Source organism: Ochotona princeps, chromosome 21, assembly GCF_030435755.1.
Source record: "Ochotona princeps isolate mOchPri1 chromosome 21, mOchPri1.hap1, whole genome shotgun sequence".
Taxonomy (NCBI): Eukaryota; Metazoa; Chordata; class Mammalia; order Lagomorpha; family Ochotonidae; genus Ochotona; species Ochotona princeps.
In genome coordinates, this window is record NC_080852.1 from 7313450 (window position 1) to 7329071 (window position 15622).

General features: G+C 47.3%; 1 protein-coding gene and 1 pseudogene across 1 annotated transcript in view; both read left to right on the forward strand.

Annotated features, from left to right (window-relative positions):
* The window catches only part of PDZRN3 (PDZ domain containing ring finger 3), a 230479-nt gene that overhangs the window by 212382 nt on the left and 2475 nt on the right, over positions 1–15622 (forward strand). Inside the window, exons 6-9 of the mRNA XM_004581628.4 lie at positions 9515–9613; positions 10724–10786; positions 13096–13197; positions 15381–15497. Coding sequence (XP_004581685.2) covers positions 9515–9613; positions 10724–10786; positions 13096–13197; positions 15381–15497 — 381 coding nt within the window. The remainder of the gene's footprint in view (positions 1–9514; positions 9614–10723; positions 10787–13095; positions 13198–15380; positions 15498–15622) is intronic.
* LOC105941604 (large ribosomal subunit protein uL5-like) lies at positions 2800–5461 on the forward strand (annotated as a pseudogene).

A 15622-nucleotide genomic window follows, 5' to 3' on the forward strand; every position in this document is an offset into this window, starting at 1 on the left:
CAAGATTTAGGAAGTGGTGTATAGACTTGGCAGTTATTGTTATTTAGTCAGACTGTCGAGTTCTTTCATCTAGTTTCTAAGATCTTCAAGAAGCGGATGGAAGCCATGTTTTCCTCTTGCCTATGAATGCTTCTGCAGGGGTTCAGGCAAGTCCCTGAGCCCGTAGATGCGGGTCTGCCCACGTTGAGCCATTCTGCCTCATATTCGAATTTCACCAGAAATTTCCATTTTGTTCCTTTTAACTCAGTGTATTTAAGCTAGGGCAATTCTATTTTGAAAGAAACCCGGTATAACCATCTCTAAAAGAAATTCAACACCAATTACCATAAATAGAAAATCTCATAAGACTTAAAACAGTGGACCCAAGACATTGTTACTGAGTCCCGGGAGTCAACACTGGGGAGCGTGGACCACTACTCCCTGCTGCTTTCCTGTTCTTCCCAGGAGATAGGTTCACATTAAAGATGAGCTTGGAAGTGACTTTCTCAGTATGAACATACCTGGGGGCTTCTTGCCTTGGGTGGCAGCAAACCCCCCATATATTGGCTATCTGAAGAGCAGGAAGGACCAGGCAGCAGCTTAATCACACCTGGGAGACATCTTGGTCCCCAGACACACGGAGCCAGAGTATGGGTGCCAGTGGAGGCCCCAGGTGTCGGGATGCACATGGAGGCTGGTGATGTTCTGTCCCTCAGGCCTGGACCCCTACGCTACTACTTCCTCTGTTCTCACTCAGGGAGGCCATGGTTGTGCCTTTCTTTCACTGCAGTGGACCATGTATCCCAGGTCACAAATATCATCCACATGGTTCATGCAGAGTTACCACAGGCTAGGAATGAACATGCCCCTGGGAGATTTAGGCAATGTCACGAAAAAAGCAGAGACAAAGGAACCCCAATGGAGCATTTCTAAGTTAGAACTTGGATCCCTAGACTTCCCATTTATGCTTGGTTTTCTCTTTTTCTCTATTTTTAATTTTTTAATATTTTTTATTGGAAAGTCAGATACGTAGAAAGGAGGAGAGATAGAGAGGAAGATCTTCCGTCCATTAATTCACTTCCCAAGCAGCCACAACAGCCACAGCTGAGCCGACCTGAAGCTAGGAGCCAGGTGCTCTTCCAGGTTTTCCACATGGGTGCAGGGTCCCAAGACTTTGGGCCATCCTCGACTGCTTTCCCAAGCCACAAGCAGGGAGTGGCATGGGAAGCGGGGCCTCCTGGATTAGAACCAGTGCCCATATGGGATCCCAGCTTGTGCAAGGCAAAGACTTCAGCTGCTAGGCTACTGCACCAAGCCTTAATGTTTTTTCTTTTTCTTTCTTTTTTTTTTTTTTTAAGAGATTCATTTGTTCACTTGAAAGGCAGGTTGACACAGAGAGAAAGGGAGAGGCAGGAACTCCATCCAGGACTCCCACATGGATGTCAGGAAGCCAAGTACTTGAGGCAGCATGTTTTCCCTCCCAGGCACATTGGCAGGAAGCTGAATCAGAAGTGCAGAGAAACTAGGACTCACACCCAGCCCTTGGATGTGGCATGCAGATGTCCGCGTACCAGTTGTGCCACTCGCTGCCCCGAGGCTTTGTTTTTTTTCTACTCTGCTCATCAGCCAAGCCTGAGCCTCCTGCGTGACACATCCTGTCTGGCACTAGAAACACGAAGGCAGGAAGCCACCACCCTGTCTGTTCATCACGAGCTCCAAACCCTTAGCAACATTGGACATCAGTTTGTAATTTCTCAGAAACACAGGATGTGGATGGATCGCCATCTCCCGTGGCCACCAAGCATGGTAAATCCACATGTTTAACCCGGGCAGCTGGAATGGCATCAAATCCTTCCCATTTACTCAACACCAGCTGGGGTTGAATGAGCGACCGTCCCAAATTCTGTCTTGGTGGCTACTGAGGAGGACTAAATGAGGGGAAGCCTTGGTGCTTAGATGTGGGTTAGATGTGGATTGAATGTGTCCTTCAGAGCTTCATACACTGGGACCTTGCTCCCTGGCATCATGCTGAGATAGTGGCATCGTTAAGAGGTGGGGCCCAGTGGTAGATATTGAGCACTGCTCAGAAGGGATTAACACTGATGTCACAGAAGTAGTTCATTCTTGGGAGAACAGACACCAGCAAAGCAAGGTCACCCCATTTATTTGGCTCTCACTCCTGTCTTGCCATGAGATCTCTTTCTCTCTGTCTGTCTCTCTCTGTCTGTCTGTCTCTCTCGCTCTCTCTCTGTCTCACCAGAGACAACCATATACTCTTGGACCTCTGAAAACCAGGAGCTACATGGAGCTGTCTTCTGTCTGATGCAGCCAGCTCTCAAAATAGACTCAGTGAAGCGGAGGCTTCTAGGGAATCCTTGGCCGTTGACCTGCAGGACAGAGCAGTGGCTGCACCCCGTGCCACCCCATTTCACTGTTCTGCCTTGGGGTCAGAGGGTTACCTGGTCACTTTAAGCAGGCACTGACCTGAGTTTAACAAGCAGACCTGGATTTCAGCGATGCTGGCACGTACCTGCCACCTGTCTCCCAGGAGATGTCATAGAGTAGTTGACGGTGTCGTCTCGAATCTGTCCTCATTGTGGGGTTCGTCTTTGGGAGGATCAGCTGGTTTGAATCGGGGACCAATCTGAACACACCAAAATAGAATTAGAGCAAAGTCAACATCTTTCAAAGAACCATTTGTGTAGCGGACACTGTAGATGAGGAACCTAGAGGGAAATGTGTCGGGATACCATTGAAACAAATGCTCAGGGAGAAACAGATGGTCCCCTTTGAAAGTACACCAAATGATCATGTTCAGCTATGTGTCACATCCCTGTTACTGTGAAACTGCTTCATGTTAAAAGGATTATCCCCAGGGATACCCCAGGGTTAAGCAGTCACATAATTACCCGTAAATTCTCAGGTACCGAACACCTGCTCTAGATCTTCCTGCTGGCAATTAAGAAAGAAAGTAGGTGTCTGAGGAAGGCTCTGTCCTGAATCTGTTGTTTTAATTTCCCAGGTGAGTCAGGAGCAGCCGCCTCTCAGGCTGCACAGTCCGCTGTCATCAGGCCTGTGTTCTGATGATGTAATTCTGAGACCAGAAAGAAAATACGGAAGCTACAGTTTCGACTAGGGGTGGGGGAAGGAGGGAATAAAATAGCCTCCCAGAATCTGGTGGCATAGAGTAACCCAAGTAGATGAGAAGGCAACCGGGATTGTCCTGGAGGTAGCGAAGGTGCTCCCAGTCAACCTAGACATTTTTCTTCAGGCTTTGTGACGCAGGGCAAGGCACCCTTCCCTGTTCTGCTCAAGGCAGCCTTCTCATCACTCTTGCAGTGGCGTGAGGATCTTCCCCATCCTTGCCTTTGCCACCTGCATGCAGTCCAGGGTCTTCACATCTGTGCTTCCCCCAGACTTCTGCACAGCTCAGTCTGTTGCACAATTGTCACCTCTCCAGAGAAGCTTCCTCGGCCTCTCCCTCAGGCATTGCCACATCACCAGTGCCGTTTTCTACTTATTGCCTGCCACCCCCACTACAATACAAGCTTCAGGAGAGGGAGGGCTCTTGTCCAACTCAATCTCTGTTAGAGTCACCCTAATTAAACAATGTCTGGTATGTCGTAGGCGCTCAATGAATATCAGCTGAATGACTGAATGAATGGTTTGTTATTCTATCTCAAATTGAACAGCCTTCAGAGAAAATTCAGTTTTGGGATATCAGCGCACACACACACACACACACACCCACAAACACTTTACATAAATACAGAAACTGATGAGATGCTTTGCAGAGCTACCCCCAGTGGCTAAGGTGTAGACTTGTACTTCAGGGACCAGTTGTCCTGGAGGAAAACAAACCATGGAAATTAGTCCTAGGGACCCTTTGATGAAAGCCGCTGATACCAAAAGAAAGAGCTGGACTCACCAAGGTTGAATGGCCCCCTTAATACTCTTAATTGGAATATCGTTTCAATTTCATCTGAAATGTCAGGCTTAGCTGTTGGGTTTTATCAAGCGGCACATCTAGACCAGTAAGCAACAGGATACCAGGGGTGGGGGCAGCTGTAATCCACATAATGCTAATACATTATTCATAGCCAATTGATGAATGGTCTGCTTTGAAATCTTATCTCCATCATCACGGACAGATATGTATCGATAAGCTCCACGCTTTTAGCGAATATGCTCTATTATGTAAGGCTAGCTCAGAGTCAAAAAGGTTGAGGGTTTACTAAAAACACCCAGGAAGTTGCAGGAATTTCCGTTTCTGCTCATCCTGAAACTGCTGTGTCTTATTTTAAAGCTTTAGAGTAGGATTCAGCCACTTGCTGAAGGCAGTTGCAGCCATCAATGGCAAAGCCAAGCTTACTTTGTATCGCGTCTTCATCCTGCCAGGGAAGCTCAAGTTCATTCACTCAGTCTGGCTGAGCATGTTCACTGTACAGCATACAAGCTAGACTCCGCTTTTATGGCACAATTGATTAATAAAGGACTGTTGCCTTGCTAGAATCTTCTTTACAAGGAACCGAGGTAAAGCGTGGATCTGTGTGGAGCTCAAGGTGACAGCAGCTCTTGCAGGGCTGTTTTCCACGCGCTTCTGAAAACCTCTTCTGGTTCCCTCTGAGCTTAGCCAACAGCCTCCGGACTCCTCCTCTGTGACATTGAACCAGCCCTTGGAAATTGAATGACCGAGGCTAGGCAGTATGCTGTGCCTTCCAAATGCAACTTTTCTGACTTTTGTTTAGGGTTCTTACGAAGACCCATGTTATCCTAACACCAATATCAAGTACACTCCTGGTCACTGCGGAGTGCTCTTTGCTTTGTAATCCTGCTTAACACGTGCTGCCACGGCACCCAATGCCACTGATCCCGCAGGGGTGAGCAGGGTCTAACCCACAGGTCACATGACATCTGCCAAATCCTTTGGCCCAACCCTGCCCATAGCCAAGTACAGGCGTGATTCAAAATCCAATAAATTTGTAGCAGGCTCTCTTCCCCCCCCCCCCCCAATGGATCATTTTATATGACCTACAAATGGTGTTATAAATAAAAAGCCAGGTACACAGTTAGGTCCTTCGGCATCCGGAGGAATGAGAAGACCGCCATCCACTGGATGGTCCTTGAGGCCAAGGCAGATGAGATCCTAGAGAAAGGTCCGAAGGTGTGGGAGTACGAGTTGGGGAAAAATAACTCCTCAGACACTGGAAACTTTGGTTTTGGGATCCAGGAGCACATCAACCTGGGGATTAAATACGACCCGACCATTGGCATCTACGGCCTGCGCTTCCATGTGGTGCTGGACAGGCCCAGCTTCAGCATCGCAGGCAAGGAAACACAGGACAGGCTGTACTGAAGCCAAACACAGAAACAGCCAAGAGGCGGCCAGGTGCTGGTTCCAGCAGAAGTATGACGGAATCACCCTTCCTGGCAAATAAATTCCCGTTTCCATCCAAAAGGCCAATAAAATGCTCTCAATGAAAAAAAACATGATGTCCTAAATGGCCCTTGGCAGGATTAAAAAGAAAAAAAGGTCTCCCATCCCTGCTTTAAAACATGGACCAGGGTGGGCATCCCAGCCTGGCAGGGAAGACAGAGGTCAGTTAGGACGCTCACGTCTGATTTACTGATTCCGGCTTCCCACTCCTGCAGACACAGAGAAGCCAGGGGGATGGCTCAAGTGGCGGTGTTTCTGTTCCTGCTGCCCTGTTGTGCCAGTGCGGGGCAGCAGGCCATCGATACTGCTGCTGCCTAGGGGGAACCCTCCTCTCAGCTTTGCAAAAAAAAAAAAAAAATGCCACTCAGGCAGCAGGTAGGAAGCTGGAACAGATTTAAGTACACCACATCCAAAATGCCCAGGACCAGGAGGAGTTCAAATTTGGGAATATTTTGCATATTTAGAATGAGATATCTTGGAGATGGAGCCCAAGTCTATTGACAAAATGTATTTCTATTTCAGACACAGCTTCTACACCCACTCTGAAGGTAATTTCGTGTGATATTTCTTTGTACCTGTTGGCCTGTCACATGAGGTCAGTTGTGGAGTTTTTCAGTTGAGGTATCATTTTATCACCCAAAAACCTTCAGGTTTTGAGCATTCAGGATTGCAGATTTTCAGATGAGGGGTGTTCAAACCTGTACCAACTGCTAACTACAGGTGAGGCTACTGACATCATATAAAAAGTGTTTAAATAAAGAGGCATAAATAGATCTTGATTCAGTTATTGGTGATTCAGCTGAAGATATTCCAGAACAACAAATTCTTTTGAACTGTCTTCTATTCCAGCCTGAAGTTTTGCTATAAAGCTCTTAGAAAAGTTTCTTATAAAAGTAATATGGGTTTGTAGGAAGAAATAGACAGCTTCAAAAGGAAAAAAAAAAATACAGAAAAAAAATTATCCTACCAGCAGCAAAATGAACTGCTATCAACTTCATGGTTCAATGGTTCTTCTGATATTTGTCCATCAAAATTCACATGTCTCTCTCTTTCTGTCTACCTCTCTCCACTCCCTTTCTCTGTAACTCTGCCTTTTAAATAAATAAATCTTTTCAAAAATGAAATCAAATGCTTTTCAGGTTAGATTTTTATCAAAGTCACATACTAAAGACTTTTTAGATCAGGCCATCTAAGTTTTTATTACTAAGCCAGATAAACACACAAATGCAATTTAAGCATAAGTTTTTCTTGGTGCAAAAAAAAAAAATTGAAACCCATTCTTGTTTGCTCCATAAAACACATCTTGTGTTGATCTTTTGAAATCCCTGAAACTTTGTGCCATTGTTTGCCAAGACAGGATTTATAAACATGTCCTCTTCCGAGGCTGTCAGGGCTCTTGTATTCCAGTTGTGTTCTTCTGTTTAAGATTTATTTTATTTTTAATGGAAAGTCAGACATTCAGAGAGGAGAGACAGAAAAGAAAACTTTCCATCCTTTGATTCACTCTCTAAGCAGCTGCAATGGCTGGAGCTGTGCTGATCTGAAGCCAGGAGCCTCTTCTGGCTGTCCCACGTGGGTGCAGAATCCCAAGGCTTAGGGCCGTCCTCAACTGCTTTCCCAGGCTACAAACAGGGAGCTGGATGGGAAGCAGGGCCACCGGGATTAGAACCAGCGCCCATATGGGATCCCAGCACATGCTAGGCGAGGACTTTAGGCACTAGACTACCACGCCGGGACCTCCAGTTGTGTATTACAGTCATATTTGTCGAGCTATGCTGAAAGAGCATGAGGACCAGATTGGCTGGCTTGTTTACTCTTCAGTTTGCCACTGACCCATGCGTGGTTCAACCATGTATGAATGCAGAAGTGACTATGTATGTGGCTCTGCAGCAGTAGTTTGTTCATTGATCAAGTCAGCTGAGCATGTCCCTGGTGACACTGGGCAGCTGCACAGCCACTAGGTTTCTAAATGCTTCCTTCACTTTCTGTGCCTACCCCCTCGGAGCTCAGTGGGGCTGTTGACTGCTTTGGTGACCAGTCATTCAGAGAAGGCTAGCACTTGCATTATTAGGTTTGATCCTGCTGTCTTACTCATGTATCTTCCTGCAGTCTTGCCAGTGTTCTCCCTTTGCTTTGGCTGCCCGTACACCTGCTGCAGCATCCCAGGGCTCCCCCAGTGATAGCTGGGGGTACTGTGGCAGCATCTGTGCCACAGCTGTGCACTGCGACCTCAACACATGGTCAGGAAATGTGTCTGATTCAGCGTAACCAGTAGGAAATGCCAAAACCAAAGAAGGCACTCCTCTTTCCCATTCTCCAGTGGAATGTAACGGAAGGATGATACTGCACATGACATATGACTAGAATGTTTGTGCTCTGGAGATTGGTTATCCAAAGTATTTGACATGGTGGCTAAATACAATCCCTTCCCTTAATCCTTTGCGTAGTATGTTTCTCAGAAATGAGGGAAGCAATGCCCATCTAACACAGCTAAATTATCACAGATTTGAATAAGGATTTACCCTATTCCTAACCCATGATTAGGAAGTCATTGGATTAACCACCATGCCAGTTTTCCAGAAATGTAATAAAGATGTCTTATACAGGGGTTGGAATTTGTCCACTGTGCCTCAGTGTCGTGAATGCAGACCTGTGGGTAACCACACTTGCGGTTAATCACCCTACTTCCAGTAACCAAGGACTTTGCATTCAGTACTCTGCATACTTAGTCTCCTCATCCCACCCGAGACAAGAATGAAATGTACAGCCCCAGACAGAATCACCAGCCCAATAGCCAAGATGCCAAGAATAGCCTGGGTTGGGATCTGCACCTAAAATTGCCTGGATTTGTAGCCCCAACTCTGCACCCCGCATGATGCACTAGGAGTCGGCCTGAGAGATTATGGGGTGGTCCTCACTTGAACCTGCTGCTGGGTTCCCATGGTGTGGAAATATGACCTGAGATCCTCGTGCTGCCCGCTGGGGCCCCTCCTGGTCAGACCCTGTTGCCTGGATACTCTGAGCCTTTCTCTGCCTTGCAATCAGGGCATTAGCCACATGCATCCAGGGCTTTTGCACATAAGGCTCTTCTCCCACTGTGTTGGGCACCCTGCCACACAACTGCTCTGAGCTTGTCTACATGACAGCTGCAACCTTCCCCACTCCAAGATCGTCAAGAGGGACCATTTAGAAATGGTCCCCACAGAACCCCCCCCCCATCTCAGGGCCCTCTACCTTTCCTGGTTTATGTGCAAAATACTGAAGAAAACTAAACAGGATCCTGTGGGGAAACTCAGCAGGGGGCTGTTCAGGTATCCCCTAACTTATAGAAGCAAAAACTTACCAGAGTCAAGGGCAGAGTAGGTAGGGAGGAACTCGGCCTGGGCACACTTCAGAGAGCCCAGAGCCGCCCTCCCGAGCCTCCCACAAGTCTTGAAGTTTAGACTTCATTCTCCAGCACAGGCTAACTGGCAAATACAGTAGCAGTCTCAGTACTCAGGCATCCCATGCCTGCTCCTCCTTTGCTTTTATCTTACTTAATTTGCAATAATAGCTGCTAAAACTAATTTCTCCACTATAAATATCACAGCTGTTGTGGAAAGGATTAATTACACACCATGGTGTTACCCTCTTTTCTTGAATCAACCTATGTGTAATCCATTTGCAAGTTCCATGACCGTGAACACAACACGAAGCAATCTAACCAACCATGTTGGGAGACACTTGTACTGGACCAGCTGGGCGGGCTGGGGTGTGGGAATATTCTTGTATGTGGTCAACACTGAAAGAATACTTTTTAAAAACCCTTCTCAAGAAGTCTTGACATTGAGTGAAATATGGGTAATTTTTCTTTCAGAGGATCAATAAAATAACTATTTTCAAGATGACTTTATATTGACTGAAAGGTCAGAAATGCCCTGGGCATTGATCCCGGGTCCATAATCACTCTTTGTTTAGGAAGTTAACAGGCTCTCCACAGTAGAAAGCAGGGAAATCCAGTTCATCATTTAAACAAAATATTTTGAGAGCATTTGACATCCTCCCAGGCAGCCCTGGCTGCCTGCTGGCGTCTCACCGGCATCACCCTTCTTTGTCTAGGAAGTAGACCTCTACCGCATGAACAGCCAGGATAAGCTCGGCCTCACCGTGTGCTACCGGACGGATGACGAAGACGACATTGGGATTTATATAAGTGAGGTATGTGGGCCGATTTTCCTGTCAAGACCCAAAGGATGTTTTTGCTCCTTTTATGTGTTAACCAACCTTAGCTTCAGCTCATCAAGAAGTCTTTGGAAAGACACGGATGAATTACTTCGTCCCTTTATCACACTCCGCGGAGTTCTGTCTTCACGTGGGGTTAAGTTCCAATGTCATCACATCAGGCAGAATTACCCTCGAGAAGCGTGCGAATCGGCCATAAAATGGAGCCGTTTACATGGTTTTGTGTGTTCAACCCCGGGGGAACGACAGATTCCCATTTCCCAACTCATGTTCATTGAGTGGAATGGTAAATGGAATCACTTATGCTTTGTAAAGGCTCTCTCTCATTTTTTTTTTTTTCTGTTTCGGTGGAGTGCATAGAGTGCATTTCATAGATGTGAAATGCCACTCATATGAAACTTCCCCGAAGTACGTAGATGGAGGCTGTTTTGATCTCCCCAGAAAACACAGTACAAAGCATGGGTGCTTCACTGTGCACACCCGTGCTGATGAGCAGAGAAACCCAATAATTTTCAGGAAGTAAAATCCATTTCAAAGAGATGAATGCAGAGATGTGCCACCTAGACCTACTTATGCTATTGGCTGGACATTAGTGTCAAGTTCAAGTTGATGTAGCGTGAATAGATTTGGGAGGGGGTGGGGAAAACCTTTCATAGCCTCAAGCACTTGCCTTAATGACATTTCAATGTTTGTTATTTTCCAAAATTTAATATAGGCATTTGCTAGTCAACATCACAAATGATCCTCCTTGAACCTGTTCTACATCACTAATTCCATTTGCATTACTGTGTTGCATGGCAAGTTGGCTATCTGCCTCTTCGACCCCCTGAGCTGGGCAGGGTCTGGACACATGGTGTTGTAACGAGGCTGCCATGCGTGAATCCACACGCAGGCCCCAGAGAAGGCTTGAAAGCTGATCAGCCCATGAATATCTGTCCTCGCATCATACTCGGTCTCGTAAATTTCTATGAAAATAGGAGCATGGCAATGAGCATGACTGTGGGTCAGACACAGCCCCTGGAATGGGCTGGTGCTCATTTTCCTATGTGGCCAGGCCTGTGCTGAGAGATGTGCTGTATGTTTCAGATTGATCCCAACAGCATTGCCGCCAAGGATGGGCGCATCCGAGAAGGAGACCGCATTATCCAGGTAGGTCCACTTCCAGCAGGCAGCCTTGCTCTACTCATGGCAACTCAAGGGCTCAGAGGCTAAGAACAGGGAACACAAGTTCAGATGAGGCCAGACAAGATAAATGAATGAGTGGGGGCGAGACTGGCTGATGATGTGCAACAGGGAGTAGTAAGGTCTGAGACGAACTGAAGATGCTGTGCCTAAAGAGTATCTTGCCGAATGTGAGCCAGTTCACATTACCTTCCCTAATTCAGTAGACATCCATTCTTGTAAACCAAATCGTTCCCACGTTAACGTTCTAAAAGATTAATTACAGACTAGACATTTCAAGGCAGTTCTTATCCTTAAAACGGGGAGGATCATGTTGGACGAAGTTAGCGAGCCTGAGAAGTCCTTTAAATTACATGACTCGTCTTGTCACAGCAGTAGGGAACATCCTCTGAGGGCAGTTCTCTTGGTCTGTTTTGTCTTACTGTAACAGCATACCCAGTGCTGGGTACTTTAGAAAGAAAAGGGGCTTTTTAAAAAAAAAAAAATTTATTATTTTTATTGGAAAGTCAAATATATAGAGAGGAGAGACAGAGAGGGAAGGTCTTCCATCCATTGATTCACTCCCAAAGTGGCCGCAATGGCTGAAGTTGAGCCAATCCGAAGCCAGGAGCCAGGAGCTTCTTCCAGGTCTCCCATGCTGATGCAGGGTCCCAAGGCTTTGGGCCGTCCTCAACTGCATTCCAAGGTCACATGCAGGGAGATGGATAGGAAGCAGGGTCACCGGGATTAGAACCAGTGCCCATATGGGATCCTGGCACGTGTGCAAGGTGAGAACTTTAGCCGTTAGGCTACCAGGCTGGGCCCAGAAAAGGGCCTTTTTTTTTTTAAGGCTTATCATGTTGGAGAATGAAAGACCAGGATGAGGTGGCACTCTGTGGAAACAGACATGGCGGTGTGTAGCAGGAGCCCTGTGTGCAGGGTAGAGCTAACTCCACAAGACCAGTGTTAGGCCCCCTGAGGTCGCAGCCCCTGTGGCCTCATTTCCTTCCATTAAGTCCCACTTTTACCAAGCTGCTAGCACTCTGCACTGCTGTGCTAGGGGCCAAGCTTCCAGCACACCAACCGCTGGAAACTCATTGAACCGCTCTTCAAACCACGTCAGCAGGACCTTGAACATCAGCGTTCCTTCCGATCCCAAAGCTGCCCCCTTCCTCGGTCTCATGGAAATTGAAGGTCTTGACTGCGTTGGCTGTCACTAAAAGCTTTGGCTTCACACTCGTGTTTTCTCATTTCTAACCCCCCATGTTTTTGTCACTGGATACCTCACTGTGAGGAATTTTTTTTCCCACTCCAATTCTGTGTTTCTCCAGCCTTCAGAGCCTGGGTCTCTTAGGGAAAGTCACTCAGACCTTCACCATGAAGACTCAGACACCTGTACACACTTTGTTTGCTGTGGTTTTCCGTGAGCTTTGACCCTAGGGAGAATGCAAGCACTGAGAGCCGGGGTACCACCAAGAATCCCACAGATTCCAGGCCAGTTCTCCATGTGTCACAGAAACCGTACATCCCGCCAAGAATGGGAAGCTACCATCTCAAATGAAGTCAACCCCTTTTCCACCTCTTGGCTCCATGGTGTTAGAGAGTACAAGAGGGCTTGACTCCAACTCGTTGACATCATCATTGCTATGTCCCCAGAAGGAAGCATTTCCCTGGGACTCACACATGCACGCACACACACACACACACACACACAACTAGCAGAGTTCAAAGTTGAGAGGTTAAACAAGTAAAAAACCTGCAAGAAGGCTGTTGATTGTGACAGAGTGTCACTTCACATTGACCGCCTTGGCCTAAAGAAGCCCAGATAGCAAACTCCAAACACAAAAGCCTATGTATAATTCTCTTCCCTTCTATACTCGCAGCCTCAGTAATGTTCACATCAGTTCTGTTGCTGCCCTTCCCCCCTTCCCTGGAATGATGCTGTGGTATATTCCATGTGTCCCCCTGCCCAAGCATTCTGCCTGAAAACACTGCCGAGATATTGCCATGTGCGTGACATGCTGATTTTTTTCCAGTGTGCTGTTCTGGGGTCCCAGTCCCTTTCTGTTTGTAGTTGCCCCCAACCGCACTTAGGCAGGCGCTTTCCCAGACCAGAAGAGCACAATACAGTGAACAAGGCTTTTGCCAAACCAGCTTTCTTTTCCAGCTCCATGAGGTCCTGTGTCCAGCTGTGAGGGGCAACAAGTGCAGGACTGACAGCAGGTGGAATGATTCTGTAAGATCTCACCCTGCAGTTGCCTACACAGCTCCACTTCTGTTTTGTTTTCTTCTTTCAGATTAATGGAATAGAAGTGCAGAACCGCGAAGAGGCCGTGGCTCTTTTAACCAGCGAGGAGAACAAGAACTTTTCCTTGCTGATTGCAAGGCCTGAACTTCAGGTGAGTGGGCTTTCTGGAAACGAGACCAGGCCTTGAGTGCTAACACCCAAACCCCAAGTCCCCGGCTGTCCAGGACAGTGGCTGAGTATCGACTCTGAACTTGAAGGTGCTTTGCACCCCAGAAAAGTAATCAAACTTGCAGTGACTCTAAATCCATTTCATGATTTAACCATTTAGGGAAGGCGCAGACTCCCACCCTAGCACTTAACACTGCAAGCCCAGTAGGTTCATTAATGCAGGGATCTTTGGGGAGGAAGCATAATGGGATGGAACAAGCAGCCAGGGGCATGGCTGTCAAGATATTTAGCTTTCCTGGGCCTGACAAATAAATGTTCCTGCCCACATCAAGGTGGGCCCCATTTAGAACCACAGAGCAGGCAGAAATCGAAATGTCTCCTTCAAAATGAAAGAAATATTGATTGATCAGTAATGACTCCCACTCAGTGACCACCTCCCAGCGTCAGGCACAGCGCACAGGCTTTCCCACCTAGGTAAGGCTCCTGCCTTCCCACAGGTTCCCGGGTTACCCAGGGGCACACAAACTGAAGGGAGTCAGGCCCCCACAATCAGATTCCACAGACGCTGGGCCGTGATAGCTCCTTCTACGGGGTTGACATTGAAGTTGGGCCACGTGGCCCTGCCAGTCCACCATCATGGAGTGTCTGAGGCCATGGTTGTCTTTAGATTTGAAAGCCAAGTGGGAAGTAACCAGTGGCATGAAGGGTGTCCGATTCACTGGAGATGGCAGTTGCCATGAGCTGCAAGGGAACTTGAGCAATAATCTGCCTCGTCCAGGGTGAACAGATGTTTTTGAAAGGGCCAGATAACAAGCATCTGATTTGGGTGTTACAACAGTCTGGCTTGCTCCAACTCTTCCTGTGCACAGAGGAGCCAGAGCCGATACAGAAATGAATGGGTGCGGCCATGTTTGAGTCTTATTCATCTCTTTTTCTACCACTCCTGAAGAGTGTGTTGTTTTTGGGGGCAAGGACAGTCGGGGCCTCGTGAGAGAGATATTCTTCTCCAGACCACACACCCAAGCTGTTTGTGTCAGAAGGAATTCTTTCTGGCTTCTCTTTGTGTGGTCCAGCAAAGCAGGAGGCCTGGCTGCGTCCACCTGAGGCTGCCACACCGACAGGCAATGCAGATGAAAGGGTGTCCCCAGCAAAACACACACTGGGCCCCAGAGACCTCCCTAGATGTGGTGTAGGTAGGGTTGGCGGTTTCTTTCTTTTTTTTTTCATTTTTACATTTTTTTATTATTATTATTATTATTATTATTATCATTTTATGATACAGTTCCATAGGCTCCTGGCATTTCCCTTGCCCCCTCCCCAGTCCCTCCCCCCCACCTAGTTCCTCTATATCATTACTAAAACATACTTCTTCATACACAGTCATGTCTTCGAAAATGAAATAAAATTCTTCTACAGTAAAGCAAAGTTCAAAGAATTTGCCTCTTCCAAACCTGCCCTACAAATGATACTTAAAGATGTTCTCTTGACAGAGAAGAGGAATAGCACCAAACAAAACCAAAGGCAAATGGGAAGAACATCCCAGTAAAATGACAACAGAAGACTAAACCAACGAACAACCCATTCCTAAAATGACAGGACCAAAGTACCATCCATGCATATTAAACTCTGAATATAAATGGCTTAAGCTCAATCAAACATCATAGATTGAGTTGGCGGTTTCTTTCGGAAGGTTGGTTTTAGTTGTCTGAATTGCAGAGTGACAGAGCGAGGGAGAAGAGACAGAGTGAAAGAAAACAGAAATCTTCCAACGGCTAGTTCATTCCCCCAGATGGCCACAGGAACCATGGCAGGAGCCAGGCCAGAGCCAGGAGCTTCTTCTGGGTCTCCCACGTGGGTGGAAGGGCCCAAGCACCTTCCAGGAGCTGGATTGGAAGTAGAGCAGCTGGGACTCAAACCAGTGCTCTAGTATGGGGTTTTGTGAGCAGTGGCTTAACCCACTGCACTACAATAGCAGCTTCATGGAGATCTTAGGACCGGGTGCCTTTCCAACCTATAGCAGAAAAGAGGGCACACTGTACTAGAGAGAACCCCACAATATTTTTCCCTGCCCTGGTGCAGCCTCTTTTCTTGTAATTAATTACCTACCTACTAGAAAAGCTAACGGCAACTTACAAGACATGTGTTGCCTACCGCCTCCCCTTGCAGCTGGATGAGGCTTGGATGGACGACGACCGCAACGACTTCCTGGATGACCTGCACATGGATATGCTGGAGGAGCAGCACGACCAGGCCATGCAGTTCACGGCCAGCATGCTCCAGCAGGTAACTCTGGGCCAGCCCCGCACCAGCCCACACCCCGCTCCATTTCCTTTGGCCGCCATTCTGAGACCCAGAAACCCACCGACTCGGAAGACCCGCAAGGAAACAGATTAAGTGCTTGGCTGCTT